Source organism: Octopus bimaculoides, chromosome 4 (assembly GCF_046866305.1).
Source record: "Octopus bimaculoides isolate indiv1 chromosome 4, ASM4686630v1, whole genome shotgun sequence".
Lineage (NCBI taxonomy): Eukaryota > Metazoa > Mollusca > Cephalopoda > Octopoda > Octopodidae > Octopus > Octopus bimaculoides.
The window spans coordinates 93,003,097-93,024,296 of NC_142931.1; the positions used below are offsets into that span (position 1 = coordinate 93,003,097).

The 21,200-nt window shown below is 34.9% G+C and overlaps 1 protein-coding gene across 2 annotated transcripts in view; it reads left to right on the top strand.

Moving 5' to 3' along the window:
- LOC106879866 (matrilin-1) overlaps positions 1-21,200 on the top strand; it is a 109,048-nt gene that overhangs the window by 75,206 nt on the left and 12,642 nt on the right. For both annotated transcript variants that reach the window (XM_014929584.3, XM_089351007.1), the window contains exons 5-6: positions 6,710-6,805; positions 19,744-20,337. In XM_014929584.3, coding sequence (XP_014785070.1) covers positions 6,710-6,805; positions 19,744-20,337 — 690 coding nt within the window. The remainder of the gene's footprint in view (positions 1-6,709; positions 6,806-19,743; positions 20,338-21,200) is intronic.

The window sequence follows — 21,200 nt, forward strand, 5'->3', positions numbered from 1 at the left end:
TATAAAGCTTGAAACACGTGTACCGCAGAATCCTTTGTGTTTTGTTTTTATTTTTACATTTACAATTTATATATATATATATATATATATATATATATATATATATATATATATATATATATATATATATATATATATATATATATATATATATATATATATATATACATATATATATATATATATACATATATATATACATATATATATATATATATATATATATATATATATATATATATATATATATATATATATATATATATATATATATATATATATATAAATATATATATATATATATATATATATATATATATATATATATATATATAAATGTATATATATAAATATATATTTTTATATAAATGTATATATAGAGTGTGTTATAAAAATTTATGGAAAGGTATCCCATAGAACTCAACAAATTTGTAAAATTGGAGAAGAGATATTAAAATTTAAAAGAATTTTAATACATGCATACTATTGTTTCAAACAGCGATATTAACATGTAAATTCATGGTAGAATAACTAAATAAATTTGATTAAATTGAATTAATTACATATCACTGTTCTCCTCAGTGCAAGAAGTATAAATAAAGAGATATTAATACAGCAGACTTGATGAAGCAGAGAAAAAATTTGGATATACGTATTTACACTTATGAAAACCGAGGCAACTAACGGTTACTTGAAAATATGAATGAGAAGGGTTTTATGAGACGTTCCTTCTATAGAAGAGTAAGTAGATAAGTAATTCAAATTCCAAATAAGTCATTTATTAGGAGAAGTTTAATAGAGGTGTCCACTGGAAAGTCATAGTTATGTTTGAATTAGGATATGACATGACAGCTATAAGTAATATTAGGTATGGTGTGTATTTAAAAACAAATTTTTGTGTGATAATGAGATTAAACTAGTGGATTTGGTATATAGGAGGCTTCTAGAATGCAACGAGAGCAAGAGTTTGGTTTTAAAATGCGTAAAGATTTACATATAATGGATTTGTGTTAGTGTAAGAACTTATATTCATTTGTGTGTACTAAATATAAGGTAAAAAATATGAAAAGATAAAAAATAGGGAATTAGTTGTTAATATTGCTGAATTAAGATTGTAAATACTTGTTGTGGCTATAATAATTTTAAAAAACGTTCAAAGGTATAAAATGTGTAGTAAAACTAAAAATTAACAATGTAGACGAGATAACATAACTAGAGAAATGATAGTAAAAATTTAAAGCTATAACAATCGATATTTAGTAGGTTGACTATGTTTATGTATAATTAAAAATGTGAGTTAAGAAGCTAGCTTGGCATAAAGTGATGGGGAAGAATATAGTAATATTATGTAGGTAACGAGTGTTTAAGTAATAGAAGGTAATTGTGCATTGTGAATAGAAGAAAAAAAGAAAAAAACAAATTATTTATTATTTTCATGTGTTTGGGGTGGCATGAGTTGAATAATAAGTCAATAACCACATCGAAACAGACATCTTCTATAAACCCACAGATTCTAAACAATACCTATTATTCAACTCATACCACCCAAACACATAAAAATTAATATACCTTATAATCTTGCAAAAAGAATCTATACCATAGTTTCAGACACCTATACTCGTGAACGAAGACTCCTTGAACTCAGATCAATACTAATCAAAAGACATTACCCAATATCATTAAAAAATGATGGCATTAAACGAGCTAAGGAAATAGATATACGAACATTAAGGGAAGTCAACCGAAATACTAAACCAGACTTAAAAATACTCCCATACATCTCCACGCTTAACCCTAGAAACAACGAAGCCTTCGACATTATCATCCAAAATCTACCCATCCTCACAGGAGATAAAACAATGAACAAAATTTTAGCCTCACACAAAATTATCAAAAGCAAAATGCAACCTAAATCATTGAAAAAAATATTAACCAGCGCAAGACAATATCCATTAAAACAGAACCAAAAGTGAAAAAATTTGGTCGACCTAACTGTGGTACTTGCCTCCACCTTTTGGAGGGCTCAGAGTCCAACTTTAAACAAGGTGAAACATTTAAGATTAAATCAAATTTCTCCTGTGCCTCGGAAAATCTAAACTATGCCATTACATGCTTAGGGGGTGGTAATAATTATATTGGCCAAACAGGAATATCATTCCGTCGAAGAACCACTCTCCACAAAGAACAAATCCGCCACCCACAATACAGACAGATACAGGTCAGTGAACACATAGAAAAGTGTGCTCTGGGAATCTTAATCCTAATTTCTTAATTTTCCCCTTCTATCAATGTTCACAGAACACCTCAGTACAACAAAGAATGAATAAAGAGGCAACTTTCATCAATGAATATCTTCTACAACTCAATATGAACACATAACATAATACAGAACACTACTAAACTTTCAATTAATACCAGTAACCCCCATAAATCCCATACACCATTCACATTACAGATATTGCACCAAATCCAGAACTATTTACTTCCCTTACACATAATCTTTTTACTCAGGGACTAGTATACCTGACACCGTTCAGTAATCGGTATGCATTCAAAGCAATGGTTAATAATTTTTCGAAACCGATATTCTTTTGAATCTCTTTAACAATTCACAATAATGACTTTTATTACTTTTATTCTTACCTCAGCTTATCTAATTGTATATTTCTATCGTTACTTTTCATAAAAAGCCTTTACTTTTTTTGATGTCCAATGTGCATTTTCGCTTACCTTTCTTCTTACTTTCCCCTTACATTTCCACGTGTAGTTTCTATTTTCTTTTGGCAACATATTTCTATTATATGTACATATATATATATATATATATATATATATATATATATATATATATATATATATATATATATATATATATATATATATATATATATATATATATATATATATATATATATATATATATATACATATATATACATACATGCATATATATATATATATATATATATATATATATATATATATATATATATATACATAAATATATATATAAATATATATCAATATATATGTATATATAAATACATATATATATATATATATATATATATATATATATATATATATATATATATATATATATATATATATATATATATATATATATATATATATATATATATATATATATATTTATATATTTATAACTATTACACTGGTCAACAAAATGAAACTTTTTTTAATCATCAGAGTTGCTGATTGACTTTTCTGGGTTAATTTTTGATGCTGATTACGAATCTGAAGTCCGATTTCCTCTATCGTGTCACATTTTCATGTTAATGATACCTGCTGTTTTAACTTATAGGATACGTAAAGCATGTCTATATAAAGAATAATGAATACAAGATACGATAATTTCATGGCTTTTTATTGTACAAAATTAAAATTATTGTGTACAAATAAGTTTGAATACACTCGAATGCATAACAACTTAAAATCTTTGGGATTTGGACTTTCTATGGTGTTTTGTCTCAGGTTCATCTCTGTATAAGATCCAACAATAGTCAGCTAACATTCCTGCATTCCAAAATCCTTGATATCGTTGTTCTGTCGATGCAATATCTTGATAAAAGCTTTCCCCTTGCTCATCAGACACTGATCCAAGGTTCTCTGCAAATAAGTCCAGATGTGAATCAAGGAAATGGACTTTTAGTGACGTCCGACAGCCCATTGCAGCGTAAGAGTCTAGAAGACATTTCACTCCATTTCTAAACTCTAGAGATCTCTTGTTACCTAGGAAATTTTCACAGAGCCATTTGAAGGATTCCCAGGCTTTAAGCTCAATTTCATCCAGTGCTGTGAGGAAGTGGTTGTCCTTCAAAAGTTCTTTTATCTGCCGACCTATGAATACGCCCTCCTTCAGTTTTGCCTCGGTGATTTTTGGAAATTTGGCCTTCACATATTCAAAACCTTTTGAGCTTTTCCGGGCAAGTGTCTTCACGAATTGTGTCATGAGGCCAAGCTTTATGTGAAGAGTGGGAAGAAGAACATTTTCTGGGTTTAAAAGTGGCTTGCTCTGGACGCTAGAAACTCCCGGCTCATACGATTTTCGCAAAGGCCACTCTGATTGCACATAGCGCTTGTTAGTTGCACGACTGTCCCACAGGCATAAAAAGCAACAATATTTCGTGAACCCAGATTGCATTCCCATCAACATTCCAATCACTTTCAAGTCTCCACAGATTTTCCAGCTGTAGTTTGTATACTTTATGGCATTGAGGAGTACTTGCATGTTTTCATAACACTCCTTCATGTGCACTGAATGTCCTATGGGAATGGATGGTTTCTTATTGCCGTTGTGTAATAGTACTGCCTTGAGGCTTCTCTTAGATGAATCAACGAATAAGCGCCATTAAGCTGGAACATGCTCTTGGAACAAACAGCGAAATAACTCATCAGTGTTATTACTGAAACAAAGTGCTCCATCAACAGAGAAGCATGAAGTCTTCCTGAAATGAGTAATACAAACATCTTTCTTAAGCAGACACTTTTCTTGTAGGCGAGATGCTAATATTTCAGCTTTATCCTTCGACAATGACAAGTCTCTGACTAAATCATTTAACTCTCCTTGAAAAAATTTCTGTGGTATGTCTTCATTTTCAATCGTGAAATCTGCATCCACTTCAGTGTCTTCCACAGCAGTAATATTTTCTTCAGAAAATACATCTTCGTCAGACATCTGAAGGCCATTTTCTGGTGGTATTGGAATAGGAAGATCATCATCGTTGTGTGGTACTGGTCTTCTTGCTGATTCCAAGTTGGGATACACAATCTTATGCTTGGTCTTTACAGTAAACCCACATACATTAACGCTGCAGAAATAACAACCCATGAAATGATCCTTTGGCTCTCTCCATATCATAGGTATTGCAAACGGCATTGCTCTCTTCCTCTTATTTAACCAATCCCTTAGTCCATTTGAACAAGCTGAGCAGATGATGTGTAAGGCCCAACTCTTATCTTGATTCCCGAGAGAGCAGCCAAAGTATAACTGGTAGACCTTCTTGATTTCACTTGTGATGACACGTTGCTGAGCTTTGGTGGTAAATGAACCACAGACATGACAAAATATATCAGGACTGTTCTTGCAATGCCTTAACATCCTGAGTAGAGTTTGATGATGACTTGGCACCTTAAACAGAAAGTAAAATTTATGAACAGAAAAGATTATGAAAACATAAAATTACAGAAAAACTGTGCCTGGTAGACGGAAACCGATTACATTTTTGAAATCCACGGACAAAAACCACATATAAAATACCATATAATATCCCTGATGAAAATTGGCTGTTGACCAGTGTTATTAATAAATCTCAGGGTAGTAAAAAATTTTAGAAATTCTATTTGCTACAAGTGGTCTAGCGAGAAGAAAAAAAAACTAGTCAATAAACTATATATTATTCATATAGATACATATAGTGTACATTTAAACATGCAAGAGAATGTCCATAATAGGACATCTAACCCGCTAGAAAGAGCAGTCAAACTCCAAACCAAAATTAGGGATAATTTCGAAAGGGAATGAAAAATAAAAACATTTACCATCTATTTCCTGAACCAAGGTTTCAAGCTATTTTTAACAAAATAAAATAATTTGCAAGGCCAGCTATCATCAGCAAGAAAGCCAAGATTAACACATAAATACGATGCAATACATAGAAACATGCCTCGTGCTTATATGTTATAATTTTTCATATGTACCGCGCATTTGCGGTTTTTCTTATGGACAGCAAATACAAAAAATGCCGATTTTCTTCCAGAAATTAGCCAAAAAAAAAAATCATTATAACATTCCCGCTAAGACCACTGGTAGTAAATAGAATGTCTAAAATTGTTTGCTACCCTGGAATTTATTAATAATGATATAATGATTTTTTGTTCCGCGCAATTTCTGTTGTGTTGCCTTTATTGAACTCAAAGCAAAATATGTCGAATATGCTCCTTTGTCACTTCCATTATATCTTTGAAAAAATATCTGTTAAAATCCAACTGCGCTCTTCACAACTTTCACTAAGAATAAGGACAAGGTAAAATTACTACCTGCTTTTATTGCAAGTTGACGCAGGTAGTTTATCTTATCCCCCTCCGACTTTTAGTTCATGCAATTGAAAAAACCGCATTACTTATGGGATAATCCTATATATATATATATATATATGTGTGTGTGTGTGTATATATATATATATATATATATATATATATATATATATATATATATATATATATATATATATAATGTTTATATACCAACAGAATGTGGCAATCCTATAAAGGACAATGTTACTGTTGTCTTAACCCCAGAAAAAGATCTTTTCCAGCTGGCTATCAACACAATTTGTGTCCGTATAGCATGTGCAGGAGAGATCCCTACCTTGTGGGTGTCACACTGAGGACGGATAACATCCAGAAACCTAGGTCAGTGAGTATCACGCATGGCTGAAGATAGGAGCGATGGTCAAAAGTGACGTTGCTTATCTGCAAGTAAACACTTGGTCACTTGAGAAACAGAGTTCGGCTTTAGTAAAACTGCTATGAAAATAATAGCCAATTGTTTTTGAAAGCATGTCAAAGTAGACCACCACTTTGTTATTGAGTATGATATTATGTGTTGATATTTATGTGGTGTTCCTAATATTATGTAATTTTATTTATTGTAAATGGAAAATTGTTACATTCTCTTTTATTTCAGTCCCATTACGCTTGAGCTCAAAAGAAAGGAAACGAATGCGAAAAATACAAACTGGTGACTCAAGAGTAACTGATGATATACAGCTTGATGCGAAAGGTTTGAAATTGTATTTAAATGAAGTAGCTTTACGTTAACTATAACTGATCAACAAATTCATGTCTATTGAAATTTACTTTAGAGTGTAAATTCTATTTTGCAAATAGTTGTAGATGCCTTTCAACATATTTTTTTTGATTGTAAATATATATATTACTGTACATTGACCATCAAAAACTATAGTATTAGGGACCTTAAAACTAAATTTATATAATCAAGTTCAGAGTAACAATCATAAGCGCACCCACTTCCCTCTCATACACAAAACATTGCTATTAATTTTCCCTTGAGCATATGCACTCTCTCTACCTTTCTCCCACTCTCTCAGTCACTCACTACCATTATGAGGCAGTCTTCAGCGAACAGTAAACCTGTTTTGTAATTATATTTTTAAAAAAAAATGAGATTCAGATCTAACGACTGAATGATACAACTCAACTAAATGCACTTATACCTAAACATGCTCTATTAATAGGCTGTTTAGGTGAACATTAATGGGAGAAATATTAGTAGAGGGCAACTTTTCCCATGAAAACTGAATCTATTTCACTTCTTTTAATTATTAACCATTCACCTAATTAATTGCTTGAATAATCGACTCATTAGTTGTTTTGTCGGAGCGATTTTGTTACCAATCGTTACTTCAGCAATCATGTGTCCAAACTGGATCTAGTGGATTTTGTTATTGTATTTACGCATTTAGGGATGAGTGAGGGCGAATGACCGCAAGTGTATGGGTGTACATCCAGTTGAGGTTAAGTTTCTTGTCTCTTTTGGTCATTGTACATATATATATATATATATATATATATATATATATATATATATTCAGATTGCTTGTTAGAGTATGCATGTATACAAGTGCGTGCATATGCGTGTACGGATATGTTTATCGTATAATCCTGTTATCTTCCTTCAGTGAGTCATAGTTCTATGACTTTCCTCGCACTCTTTACGGTTGAAGGATTAATTAATCCATCGACACATATATGTACGTGTTGTTACACGCATATCCACTGCCACCCACATGCGTAGACATATAAACATTTATACATATGTATACACATATAGTTATATAGATATATTGATATTAATGTATACACATGTGCACACACACATTACAAGCATACCACACCTATGCACAGGGTAACCTATCGTCTGATTATACACACTGAAATATATTTGTATATACACACACGCACACACACACACACACACACACACACACACTCACTCACGCACACACACACACACACACATACACACACACACATACACACACACATACGTGGTCTGATCTATAAGTATCCAGACTGTTGCCATAGTAACGAAGTTAAAGCACGCAGAGTGAAGCCACTTGGTGCGGATTGACCTTGAATTCAGCCGTGCATGCGAACTAAGTTTTAACGTTCTTGCTCACTTCCGCTGTTTACAGCAGTGCTTAGAAGGAAGGTGTGTAGCGTGTGATCGTTACATTGACCATGACAGAGAAAACTGAGCAGAAAATCTGCATCAAATTTTGCCAAAAGCTTTGCGATACCTGCTCAGAGGCTTTATTCTTTTATTTGTTTCAGTCATTTGACTGCGGCCTTGCTGGAGCACTGCCTTTAGTCGACCAAATCGACTCCAGGATATTTTCTTTATAAGCCTAGTACTTATTCTATCGGTTTCTTTTGCTGAACACGCCAACATCGGTTGTCAAGTGATAGTGGGGGACAAACACAGACCCCCCCACACACATATATACACATGACTGGTTTATTTCAATTTCGTATACCAAATCCACTCACAAGGCTTTGGTCGACCCGAGGCTATAGCAGAAGACATTTGCCCAAGGTTCCACGTAATGAGACTGAACCCAGAACCATGTGGTTGGTAAGTAAACTACTTACCGCAGAGTCCCCCCTGCGCCTATATGAAAAGTTATGCAAAGTTTTCAAAAGGTTTTCATTGATCTCGACACAGTCAAGGAGATCTTGTGCAACTGAAACATGGGTGTCTTCTTGGTCAGCTGATAGCAGTCTTGACATAAACTTGGCAGACACGCATCTCATACCCAAATCTTCAATGATAATGGACTGAACTGAAACGTACCTAATCTGCACATCCTCTGATAACACACAGATGGTGATTCGACGATTTCCCCTCACAGCTACACGCACATTTTTCTCGGTTCTGTTGGTTGTGGTTCTCCCAGAAAGTTCGTCAATATCAACATTTTTTCGGCCATCTTGGAAACGTTTGAACCACTCGTACACTTGTGTGCGGCTGATACATTCTTTTCCATACACTTTCTGCAACTTTGTCTAGGCCTTTGGGTAGGTATCGCTATGACAACTTCCTCTGTTATGGTCAATGCGACGATCACACGTTACACAACTTCCTTCCAAGCACTGCTGTAAACAGCAGAAGTGAGCTATGGCGTTAAACTTAGTACACATGCATAGCAGAGTTCAAGGTCAATCTTTGCTAGGCAGCTTCACTCTGCATACTTCAGCTTCGTTACTATGGCAATAATCTGGATACTTATTGATCAGGCATCGTATGTATGTGTGTATGCGTGCGTGTGTGTGTGTGTGTGTGTCTGTGTCTGTGTGTGTGTATTATAATACATATATATATATATTACGGAGATGTACTTGCATAGCAAGCGACCTGATCTGAGATCGTGTGCTGGAACGAAAACAATTGCAGCATGGAAGGTGTTTATAAGCCATTTAAGAAACACACAAAAACCATTAGATTCACTTCAACACTTAAATTTAATTTGCCAAAATATTTTCGTCGCTTTGAGACCGCGACCTGTTCACTGACAGAGCATGCATATCTGTGGTAAAATGGTAATTGTGGGATCGTTATTAATTCTTCTATAATATTTTGCCCATTACACACACACATGCAAACACACTCACATACACACACAAACATATCTGTCCATAGAATCATACACATGTGCATAACTGTGTCCCTGTGTGTTCGGACACAGATATAAATATATATCTGAACACACCCGCACACACATACACACGCACACACACAAATACGCACGTGCACACACACATACATACACACGCGCGCATATACATGTGCACAAGTAAAATAACGTCCACATACTCGCGCACAAACACATGTACTTATATTAAGGAGGGGAAATTTATGACCGGTGTAACTTACAATTTCCTTCAGGCTTCTTACGATTTTTTTCCCGATACGTACATAGCTTGTTCATCTGGTGGATTTGTCGATATTATATTTGCTATTTTCAGTACACTGACATATTTATCATTTGCATGTTGATAAAATTCCGATGTAGTTTTTTTTATCCTTATATACATTATCTGTGTTCCACTATTCTTTGAGCTCTGCCGCGAGTGGTTTGACGTAAATGTTTGGATAGATTTGTTGCAGTTGACCTCCATACATTTAATCTGGTATTCTACATTCCTAGTTCTTTTAGAATTCATTTTTTATACTATATTGGTGTTCCTGTTAAGAGGGCATGTCCTATCTGGATATGATCTAATGGAAATGTCTGATTTTTAGTTTCTTTAATCTTTAGTTTTGTGTCGATTACTGCTTTTCTAAATTTATGGGCTTGTTCACCTTAAAACATGACTCTTTGGAAATTGTTACTATCATACCACGGGCCTGCCTTACCACCTGTTTTATTCTTTCTAACCTAATTTACAGTAGTTACAGTGGAGAAAAAATGTTCTCTTTTATGGTAAAAGCTTTAAAAAATACCATATCTGCCCAGTGCTGCCGCCTATCGGGTCTTTACTGTAAGAAAGAATTTCTTTCTCTATGATAACTACAGTGTGTTTGCCTTTAGAACTTGAAATATTACAAATGTATTTTAACTAACCTAAAGTTTGTTTATGCCTAAACATTGCTTGCACTGATACTGCAAATTTCTTCTGATCAGGCAGTGCTTTAGTTACAACTACGCTTGAAAAGCTGCCCCAGAATTACTTCTCTTTCCTATTTCCCATCGATGACAGCTAAAGAGCTAGAAACGCATCTGGGAATCCAATAAAGGGCAGCTATTGTATTTTTACACCTTTAACCATAAAAGAGAATTTCTTCGCGATAATTGCAATGAATTTGCCTTAAGTAGTTGAAATGTGTCATAAACATATTTTAACTCACCTAAAGTTTGCATTTATAAATACACACACACACACACACACACACAAGTTGTCTGGACTAAATTTGACAGTTTGCATAAAAGGGAAAAGTTCTATATTTAAGAGATGAGGAATTATGTACATTATTTACATTCGACAAATATTTGTCCGCATCTTGCTGTTAACACAACGTTTCGGCTGATATACCCTCCAGCCGTCTTCAGGTGTCTTGTGTTCGCATTCCTAAGGTATTTTTCGATGTTATTACTATTATTATTGTTGTTCAGGTCACTGCTTGGAATCGAACTCGGAATCATGGGTTAGTAGCCCACGCTCTTAACCACTACGTCGTATGCCCGTGGGCATTTATGGAGTGAATTTTAGGGCTTATAAATCTAATATTTTTCTACTCTTCCTTAATACCGGTTCCCATATACTGCTCATATCTGCACTCGGTCTGCTTAGGAGGTTGTTGTGTCCTAGCACATGTGCTGCTTCTTTTAGTTTTCGTATTTTCCAGTGGTGTTCTCTGTCTATTATTTTAACTTCATCCCACAGGGAGATACGAGCAGCATATGAGAACCGGTATTAAGGAAGGATAGAAAAATATTAGCTTTATAAGCCCCAAAATTCACTCCATAATTCACTCCATATGGCGTAGTGGTTAAGAGCGTGGGCTACTAACCCAATATTCCGAGTTCGATTCCAAGCAGTGACAATAATAATAACATCGAAAAATACCATAGGAATGAGAACCCAGGTTCGAAATTTCCCCAGTATATCAGCCGAAACATTGTGTTAACCACAAACAAGATGAGGACTAATATCCGTCGAATTTAAATAAAGGGAAAAGTATTTTTAAAAATCAAAAAACTATTAACTAGCATATATCTGCGAGACAACAGTTTACTGAAAGTAGCCACGCTCAGCTTCCACTACAGCCTCAAGACAGCTACGGAACCTGGCGCATGCGTTCCTCACTGTGAGGAATACTTCATTCATCATGGTCATCCGTATGGTGTTGTAGGCAGAACGGTTGGTGTCTTTCTCAACTACACTCCATCGTAGGATTTAGGGAAATTTTCCGACAACCACTTCTGACTATTTCCAGAGGAGCCACAGTGCTAGGACACAATAACCTCCTAAGTAGACCTAGTGCAGATATGAGTAGAATGTGGTAACCGGTATTAAGGAAGGATAAAAAGTTTTAAGTTTATAAGCGCTAAAATCCACTCCATAATTGCCCACGGGTTTATAGGTTAATGGTTAAGAGCGTGGGGTACTAACTCCAAAATTCCGAGTTCAATTCCAGGCCTTGAATAAATAATAACATCAGCAAAATTACCTTTTGAACCCAGGGTTGGATTCAAAATTCTACCAGGACACATTCAACAACAAGCAAGATGAGGACACATATCCGTCCAATGTACAGAATTCCGCATCTCTAAAATATAGAACAATATATATATAGTTTATAGAAAAACAAATCCGGAGAAGAAGCATACTCTAAGATTTAGATAATAATCCCTTTGTTTACATTCGTAACGAGGGCTTTCCCCCTTCATATTTTGAAGAGTTTTTAGGCCAACAGATTTTGGGGTCTGACGATACACCATAAAGTTAAACCCAGGGTAATCCCATAAACCAGCCTTCCCCAGTAAAATATATGTATACAAATGTGTGTATGTATATATATATATGTGTGTATGTTTATATATGTATGAATATATATATATATATATATATATATACATATATATGAAATAAATAAATATAAAGTACATCAAGTACAGGACATCATCAACGAGTGAAAATTACGTAGACACACGAGTGATAAGTACAGGACAAATATACAATAAGAACAGGACATCACCAACGAGTGAAAAATACGTGAACACATAATGTGAGACACGTACGGGACAAATTATCAAAAGAAGTCTAACCCCTCCTCAGTTTTCGACTATTAATTACTACCTATTTCGAGCTTTCAACGACAATGTAGGAAAACTTCAAAAACAGCAGCTTCCAGAAATTGTAAAAATATAAAATTTCTGGAGAGTTAGAGCTTCAAACGAACAAACAACGACAGAGTGGACGTACACAGTAAACAATCGACGAAGACAAACATTATGGGCCCTTAAGCCAAGACGCATTGTAATGGGTACCGCCTCGGAGAAATTTTGAAAGGATATAGAATAAATCCAAGAGAAGAAAATAGTAGAACAGAAAAAAGGGAAAAACGTTTGGAGGCGATAGAAAATTACGTCCAGCTAAGTACACATCGCATCCAGAAATTACAGAGGTGAGGAAAAAATGGCCTGTAGTCACATGGGAACAAACAGGCAGAGGAGAAGGGAGGCAAGTGTGAGGCTGGAGGAAAGAAACAAAAGGAGTGAGGAGAAGGGAGAAGAAACGAAAGATACGAAAGATACGAAGAAACGAAGGCAGAAGAAACGAAGAGGGGTGGAAGAAAGATTGACAGGAGACAGCAAAGAAGGAGGGGAGAGACGGAAAATAAAGTGGATTGTAAAGGGGAAGAGAGAAAGAGAAAAAGATAAAGAAAGAAAGAAAGAAAGAAAGGAGGAAAGAAAAGAAGAAAGAAAGAAAGGAGGAAAGAAAGGAAGAAAGAAAGAAAGAAAGGAAACAGAAAGTAGAGTCGTAGAAATTATAAATAAAAAGTAAAAACTTACTGTGGACAAGGCTGCGTGGTGTTCGATTATAAATAAATAAATAAATATAAAATACATCAAGTACAGATATATACTACGGAGATGTATTTGCATAGCAAGTGACTTGATCTGAGATCGTGTGCTGAAACAAAAACAATTGGAAGGTGTTTGTAAGTCATTCAAGAACAACACAAAAACCGTTAGTTTCTCTTTAACGTTTAAATTTTATTAGTGTCAAAATATTTTCGTCGCTTTGAAACCGCGACCTGTTCACTGACAAAACTTCGTGCTGCATCTGAGAAAGTAACAGTTAGTTCATGATATATATATATATATATATATATCTGAACAGAGAGAGAGAGAGAGAGAGAGAGAGAGAGAGACAGAGTGAGAGGAAAAGAGAGAGAGAGAGAGGGAGAGAAATAGACATACAGAAAATGACAAAGAGCTTTCGAAAGTGTTTCACTGGTAATTAAAGCTGTAGGTATTTATTGGAGCCCATATAAGATTTGGTTTATGACTATAACAATTTTTAATAACATTTCCACTTTCTTCTCTGCATGAATGTCAAATTATTTAGGCTTCACTTTTCACATACACATTTCTTTAAACATTAATTCGACAAAAGGCATAAAAATATAGGAATGGCATACAATTTTATATTATATTTCCGAATTATCAAACGAAAGTAAATAATTACTGAACCGAGAATTGCATATTAATATAACTTGAAAGTTACCTCCAGTGAACAAATAACTATTTTTGTATTATTATTTTTCTTTTATTATAGTTGTGTTTTGAAAACATTTTTAACTAATGCTTCCAGACGGTGACATTCATAGTACAATCGCACCTAACCCTATTAGTACTAATATAACTACTACAAACTTTCTAGGCACACCTTTAAACTTAAAGACTGGTAAATATCACCTATACACGCAACAAAAATATTTGGATTTAAATGCGCCATTTAATAACGAGCAAGCTTCTATTATGTTATGCGCAAAGACTTTCCATAAATCCTTGAGAAAAATAATATCAAGGTTTTATCACAGACAAGGTTACCGAAGCAATGAGAATCAGAAAAACAAATTCCACACACACACCCATAGAAATTATCCGAACACACCAAGTTAATGTAATTTCAGTATCATCATACCCAACAAAGATGCTTGTTTATAAATGATGCTGAACACTGGGAGAAACTATATCAGTTTGCAAAATTTCTCCTAAATCATACTTTACCGTCTTAAGTAAAGCAAGTTACATTGGATAATATAATTCATATTTGTAAGTATGATGAGATGGTCACAACTGAAATGATTTTAATCACATGTCTGCACGATCAGAGCTTATCTGGTGTTATACAACACAACAACAACCTAATATAAAATTATGTTGAATTATCAATACATTCTACTTTTCCATAGCTGTAGAAAATTAATGACCTCAAACATCATCAGATGAAGAAAACTTTAGTAGCCATTGCACAATATTACAATGACGTTAAACAATGCACTTCAGAATTTGTTTCTGTGCCCATCAAACTCTTACTCTACAGAGATATACCATGATATTTGGAAGCATGCCTCAGTGTGCCCCTTTCCAAAGAAATGCAACACCTCCGACCCATCCAACTATTATCATTTACTCTCACTTCCAACAACTTCAAGGTAATGACGACAGTATTAACAATATCTATCATTTTCTCTCATTTTCTACTCCTATATTACTCCTCAATGAGATCTCAGTTGAGAAGAGTTTAGCAAAAATAATGTTTTTACCTTAAACATCAGCAATTCATTCGATTGTGTTTTGTATGCAAATCTACCAAACTTCCCGTTTACATGTTCCATCCATTTCTCATCTCTTGGATCGATAGTTTCCTATCAGATTGCACTACTGCAGCATGTGTTGGTGGAGTTCTTTCTGCTTTAGTCTCAATCAACTCAGGTGTTCCCACTGTTCGATTTTGTTCGCTACCCTTTTTCTTCAACTCATCAATTCCTTACTTTTAGTCACTTCCTAAAATACCCTTTTTTTCATGCTGGTAGTACGATCCTTCATTCTTCCTTAAATTTCCCTATCCCTGTATCATCCACAAGCAACCTAGACACCATATGCCAAATCTGCACTGATCCCGTAAACAGAGACCTGATCTTGAACGCATCCACCAGTGGGATCATGTCAACCTTAAACACTACTCATATCAAGAAAAAGACTATCACATTTCCCTCTGTATTTATGGTACTCAGTCACAGCCTTCACAATTGCCTCAAATGCTGGGCCTTACTATCACTGATGATCTCTCCTGGCAAATTCGCATCCTTAGCTTAGTTTGGACTAGCATTCCTCTTTAGGGTCAGAAGATATTTCAGCCCCCAACAGTTGAGCAAGGTTCAAGCGAAGCCCACAGTCGAATACTGTTCCAACATCTGGGACGGTACTGCTGCAATGCATGCCAATTTCCTGGAAGGCCCTTCGCTGGATGCAACTAATTGGTACTGTATTACTAACGGGTACGGTGTAACCTTGTGCTGTCTCCGCAATCTTTTTTAAAGAAAATATTACCGGTACTATAGTGGCCTCTGTTCCTCGGAACCGACCGTTCTCACGCCTCTACTACTCATGCAGCCCAGCTCACCGTTTTCTACGCCTGTCAACAAGCTTAATATGTCCAGCTCTCTTAACCCCGCGATAGCCACTATTCTCAGTCCTTCACTCTCGGAATATAGGTCTTCTGGAATCTCATCCCCATTCATGATTTTCTTGTAGGTGTTGACTTCCAACAATTTTAACAGAACGTTAACAGCATCAATCTGTTCATGGGACCTACCCCATTCTACAAACTCAGCAAATTGAAAAAGAGGGAATTTAAATAAAAATAAAATATATCCAGAACCAGGGAATTACTTTGCCCCACCGTGACGCTATAGAATTTAAATGCATCATCCAGTAAAGCCACAAATATCATATGCGAGCATTTCCTACACAATCACATTTAACACAAAATTGTCTATCAAAGTCGGTTATGGTTTAGGGACATAATTGCATTATCGCAATATATCTAGGATTCGAAAGATAATAACATGCTGGAACCCAACAACCGCAGAAGGAAGCGCCGCAAAAATACCATTTAGTTTGCTACCCCTTCTTCCTTATCACAATAACACCTGTAGGTAGACTTTTCCTTTAATTAATAGACAAGCATTTCACTAGCTCCCATAGGTACGAACCCATTTTCAACAAGCACAACGTTTGAGCCTTGTTTAGTTGTTCTCCCAATTTTAAGAGCCTAGGAGTGCTAACTATAGCACTCCTAGATCACAGGAAGTAGCAGGTTGTTCATGCAGGGACCGCAACCGGCAAGAATGCCTGGTCTTGGGCTGATAATGCAGTGCTCCTGTCTATCTCTTTAGATTCCAATGAATAAAGCAATTCCAAGACATTTCAAGTTTAAGTCAACTACTTCTCGTCGAAATTTGTCATACACTGACTCTTCACTAACGCTTTTCTTTTCTCAACAGAATGTTTCAACTGTACATTTCATAAAAAGCTGATTTACTTTGGCTTTTGGATATAATACATTGTGCATTGTCCTTTTTTTCCTGTTGTTTATTTTATGAATCTCTGTCTTTATCCATTTCAGGATTCTAGAACTTAAGCTTATCACAAATACGGTTCCGGTGATCTTAACGGGAATCAAATTCCTTCCATAAAATTTTGACTTTGGCAAAAGTTTTTAACCAGAGTAGTTTTTTGTACAATTTCTTGATGATGTATTGTCTTGCAATATATCATCTAATTTCAGGATTCCTCAATACTTGTAGTCATCATCACTTATGTCATTCAATCGTTCTCTAAATGATAATTCGATACAAGTTACATGGAATATTTTCTCTCGTTTCATATTAACTCCCATAAACTGCCTCAGCGATTCTTGTGTTTCAGATTTTGCTATTTCGTATGGTCCATAAGCTACAGGTAGTTTGAGGATGAGTTTGGAGTATCTTTGCCTAACCCTACTTTCACCTTTCTCAGGACTAGTGATATTGATATGAGAGTGGTGATAAAAAGTAACAGGGAAAAAAGTCGACAGATCGACCTGAAAATACTTCTCTTTGTGTCCTCATTGCCTAGTGATTTGTTACACGAGAACAGATTAGCTTGTCAATTATCCATTCTACATCTTACCAATTTCATTAAATTATTTGCAACAACAACTTCATAGATTCATGAATCCACGAATGAGGCACCATATGAATTTTTTTAATCGGATTCCATCATATTGAAGACTTTCCGAGCTTTACAGACTTTCAGAAGAAGCTAGTACTACTTATCAAGTGCTTAATATCCATACCCTGTACACAATGCTCCTTATGAGCTTGCATTTTGCTGTCTTCTCAGAAAGTATACCAGTGAGGTGCTTCTAAAACACGCTTAAACAAGGAGAAGGTTTGTAATTTCCCCCAAATCTTTCGTAGAGTTCTACAGAGTAAGAGTGAACTGCCCTTCATCCATTCAACTCGGTGCCTTCACTCCAATCAACGAATTAAGATGTTCACAAAAATAGTATTCATTGAGTTAAAATTAATAACCGGTAATCCTGGATATCGTCTGAACCTGAACCTTTCCAGTTGGTAATTTTTTAACCAGGATACTGGTATTACTTTGAAATATTATCAATCCACTCAGTGCTTGCATTGAAATTCAGAGTAGTTTCCTACAAGTCGTCCCAGAAGGTCATTACTTCGTACGGTAGATGGCAAATGTTTAACGTCAAGCTCTGGGAAAATATCTTCTTTCGATTACTATCAGTCATTTCTGTTAAAAAATCTATTCTCTGTGTATGTTATTTGAGATTCGTATTCTTTGTAATTAATTCGCGGTTCAGGTCTTCCACAGTAGTAGGTCAAATTTCTAAGCCGCTATTTTTTGTCCCGGCCTGTCTTTTTCATCTTCTCTTTTTCTTTATTCCTCTATGCCAACTATCAATTCTCTTAAAACTTAGCTTTCTATCCTTCGCATCAACTACAACTCTATAATGTTATTGTCTTTCCAATACTTTATAATCTATTCTCTCCTCTATCATGACTGCTATTGAACATGATTTGCAGTTTTGGCTTCTTTCCACAATTTGTACCCTTCGACAGTGTTGAGATTATCCAACAGAATTATGGTCTGTTTTATGCTTGCCGTTCGATATTATTAATTCCTCCCCATCTAAATTATTTAAACCAGCTTTTCTTCTTACTCTTCAGTATCCCTTTTTGATACCAGCCTGCACTTTATCTTCTTCCAACGAAATCGTATGTCTCTCAACAACGTCTCCACTTGAACATGAATTCCTTTCATGGATTTGATTGTCTATTTGATAGAACTAATCTGTACATTTCAAGCAGTTTTAGGATAATTACTGTGTTCATCGTATGTGACAATGAGAAATCTGCCAGGCTAGAGAGTTTCCTCATTGGTTCTAACTTTGTTCATACCACTGTAGAATAAATTATCTTTTGATGCTTTCACTCATCAGAGAATCATGAGTTTAAAGTTACACAACCACCGGTGTTTTTTTTATTGATTCGTTATATCTGGAGGATTGCCAGCTAAGGCTTAAGAGGCTCTCTTTTGGTGAGACGTACGTCATAATCTCAGGGTAATTATTATCTAGAAAATAGTCTAAGGGCGGCGAGTCCGTTGTTTTGTCTGACTTGGTCACTCTGCCCCTCATTTAACTGGATAACCGTGTCGAGAAATTCGTTTCCGGGGGAAATTTTAAGGTTCCATGATTTTCCACAGGGTTACAATGTCGTGTATTTTGTAGAGTAACGTTTAAGACAAGGAAGAAGATGGAAATATCAATATAGCAAAAGTTTAATATCGAACCACATTATGTAGAAATGATTGTGTGTGATTAATTACACAAGACCTGCACAAATTTACCCATATTGAATAGGGAGGGGTGACACCTCATCACATACTTACCAGCCCGTTCTATTATACATGACGTATATGAAATCTAAAACTGTATACGGCATGTTAAAGCACTAAGTTCAAATTATTATATATTTTCCCCTCATATTATATTATTTTATGCTTAACTTGAAATTATATAACGTATAATTACTGCCTTCTCTTACAGTATGTCGAAATATTATGGCTGATGTCTATTTTCTAATGGATTCTTCTTCGAGCATTCGAAAAACTGATTTCAGAAAGCAACTGCATATTTTAAGAAAAGTTATATCCAAATTTCAGATAGGATCTAACAAAACACGTGTTGCTGTATCCTTTTTTACTCACCAATTCCTTCCTGTATGGAAATTGAACGACTTACAAGATAAATCAGAGATTCTAAGACGTATTAGATCACTAAAGTACCTGGGAGGCGCCACAAAAACTGATTATGCTCTTTACAAAGTAAGAACACAAGGCTTTATATGGCGAAATCAGCAAAATGCTTATCAAATTTTAATTGTATTTACCGACGGTCAGTCGCGTGATTACAAACGGACGAGATACGAGGCAAAATTATTGAAGCAAAGAGGAGTTAAGATATTCGTCGTTGGAATTGGTTCTTACGTTGATAAGGAAGAGCTGAATAGCATCGCAAGTACACCGTCTATAGAATATGTGCATACTTTTGATAGCTTTGACTCTTTATCAATGACCAGCGGAATTCTGAATGTAAAAGCGTGTTCAGCAGTGAGACAGATGTTTTTTAATGACCAAAATGGTAAGTTTTTGCTTAAATGCATTTAATGAAATTTTTGTTTTGCAATATAATGAATATAATGTATGTATTATGTATGTTAGGAATGAAATTTGTACTTTTATTGTGAAGGGTCATATTTATATCTTGTAATTTCTATTAAAACTCTGCAAAACAAATTCATTGTAATTTATCAGTGTATATATATGTACTGAATGAACGAGTACTGTTTTGTGCATTCAGTATGAATTGTTTAGGAGTTACAATTTACGGAGAATTCTAGATTGCCGAATTTTAAAACGGGCGTAATTAGATTCGAATTATATCCTTGTTTCTTTCCTTAATTAGTAGAAACGACTGATAAAGCATGTTTGTTGACTGCTAGTCACTAGCTGTTAATGATTATTACCTAACTAAATGCTTAATGACATACCACCAGGTCTGAGAATCAAACTCACGACCATATAATCGTGAGTCCAACACCTTAACCACTTGACCACGTACTTTCATATATATCCTCTAGGTCGGATTAGGCCAGGTATAGGAAGAAGTGCCATTGCAGAGCGTTGCTGCATTCACCATTTGTCGGTATATTCCTGGGTCCTCCCGGGCGACCCGTTGAGCAGAGTCCCAAGCTGTCCCCATCTCCACGAGATACCTCCTCATCTGTCGTTACCATGTGTCAAATGGTCGACCAACGCGAGATGCCAACCCAACCTGATCCGCAATAATTACTCCAATATCCTCAAACAATAAACCACGAAGTCTTCAATTTCTCACCTTTTTATATGCAGAAACATATCTCGATTTTTTAAAATACACTACATTGTGCCCCATTTCGAAGAAAGGTAATCTGAAATGTCTAGGTTGCATTTAAGCGATGCTTG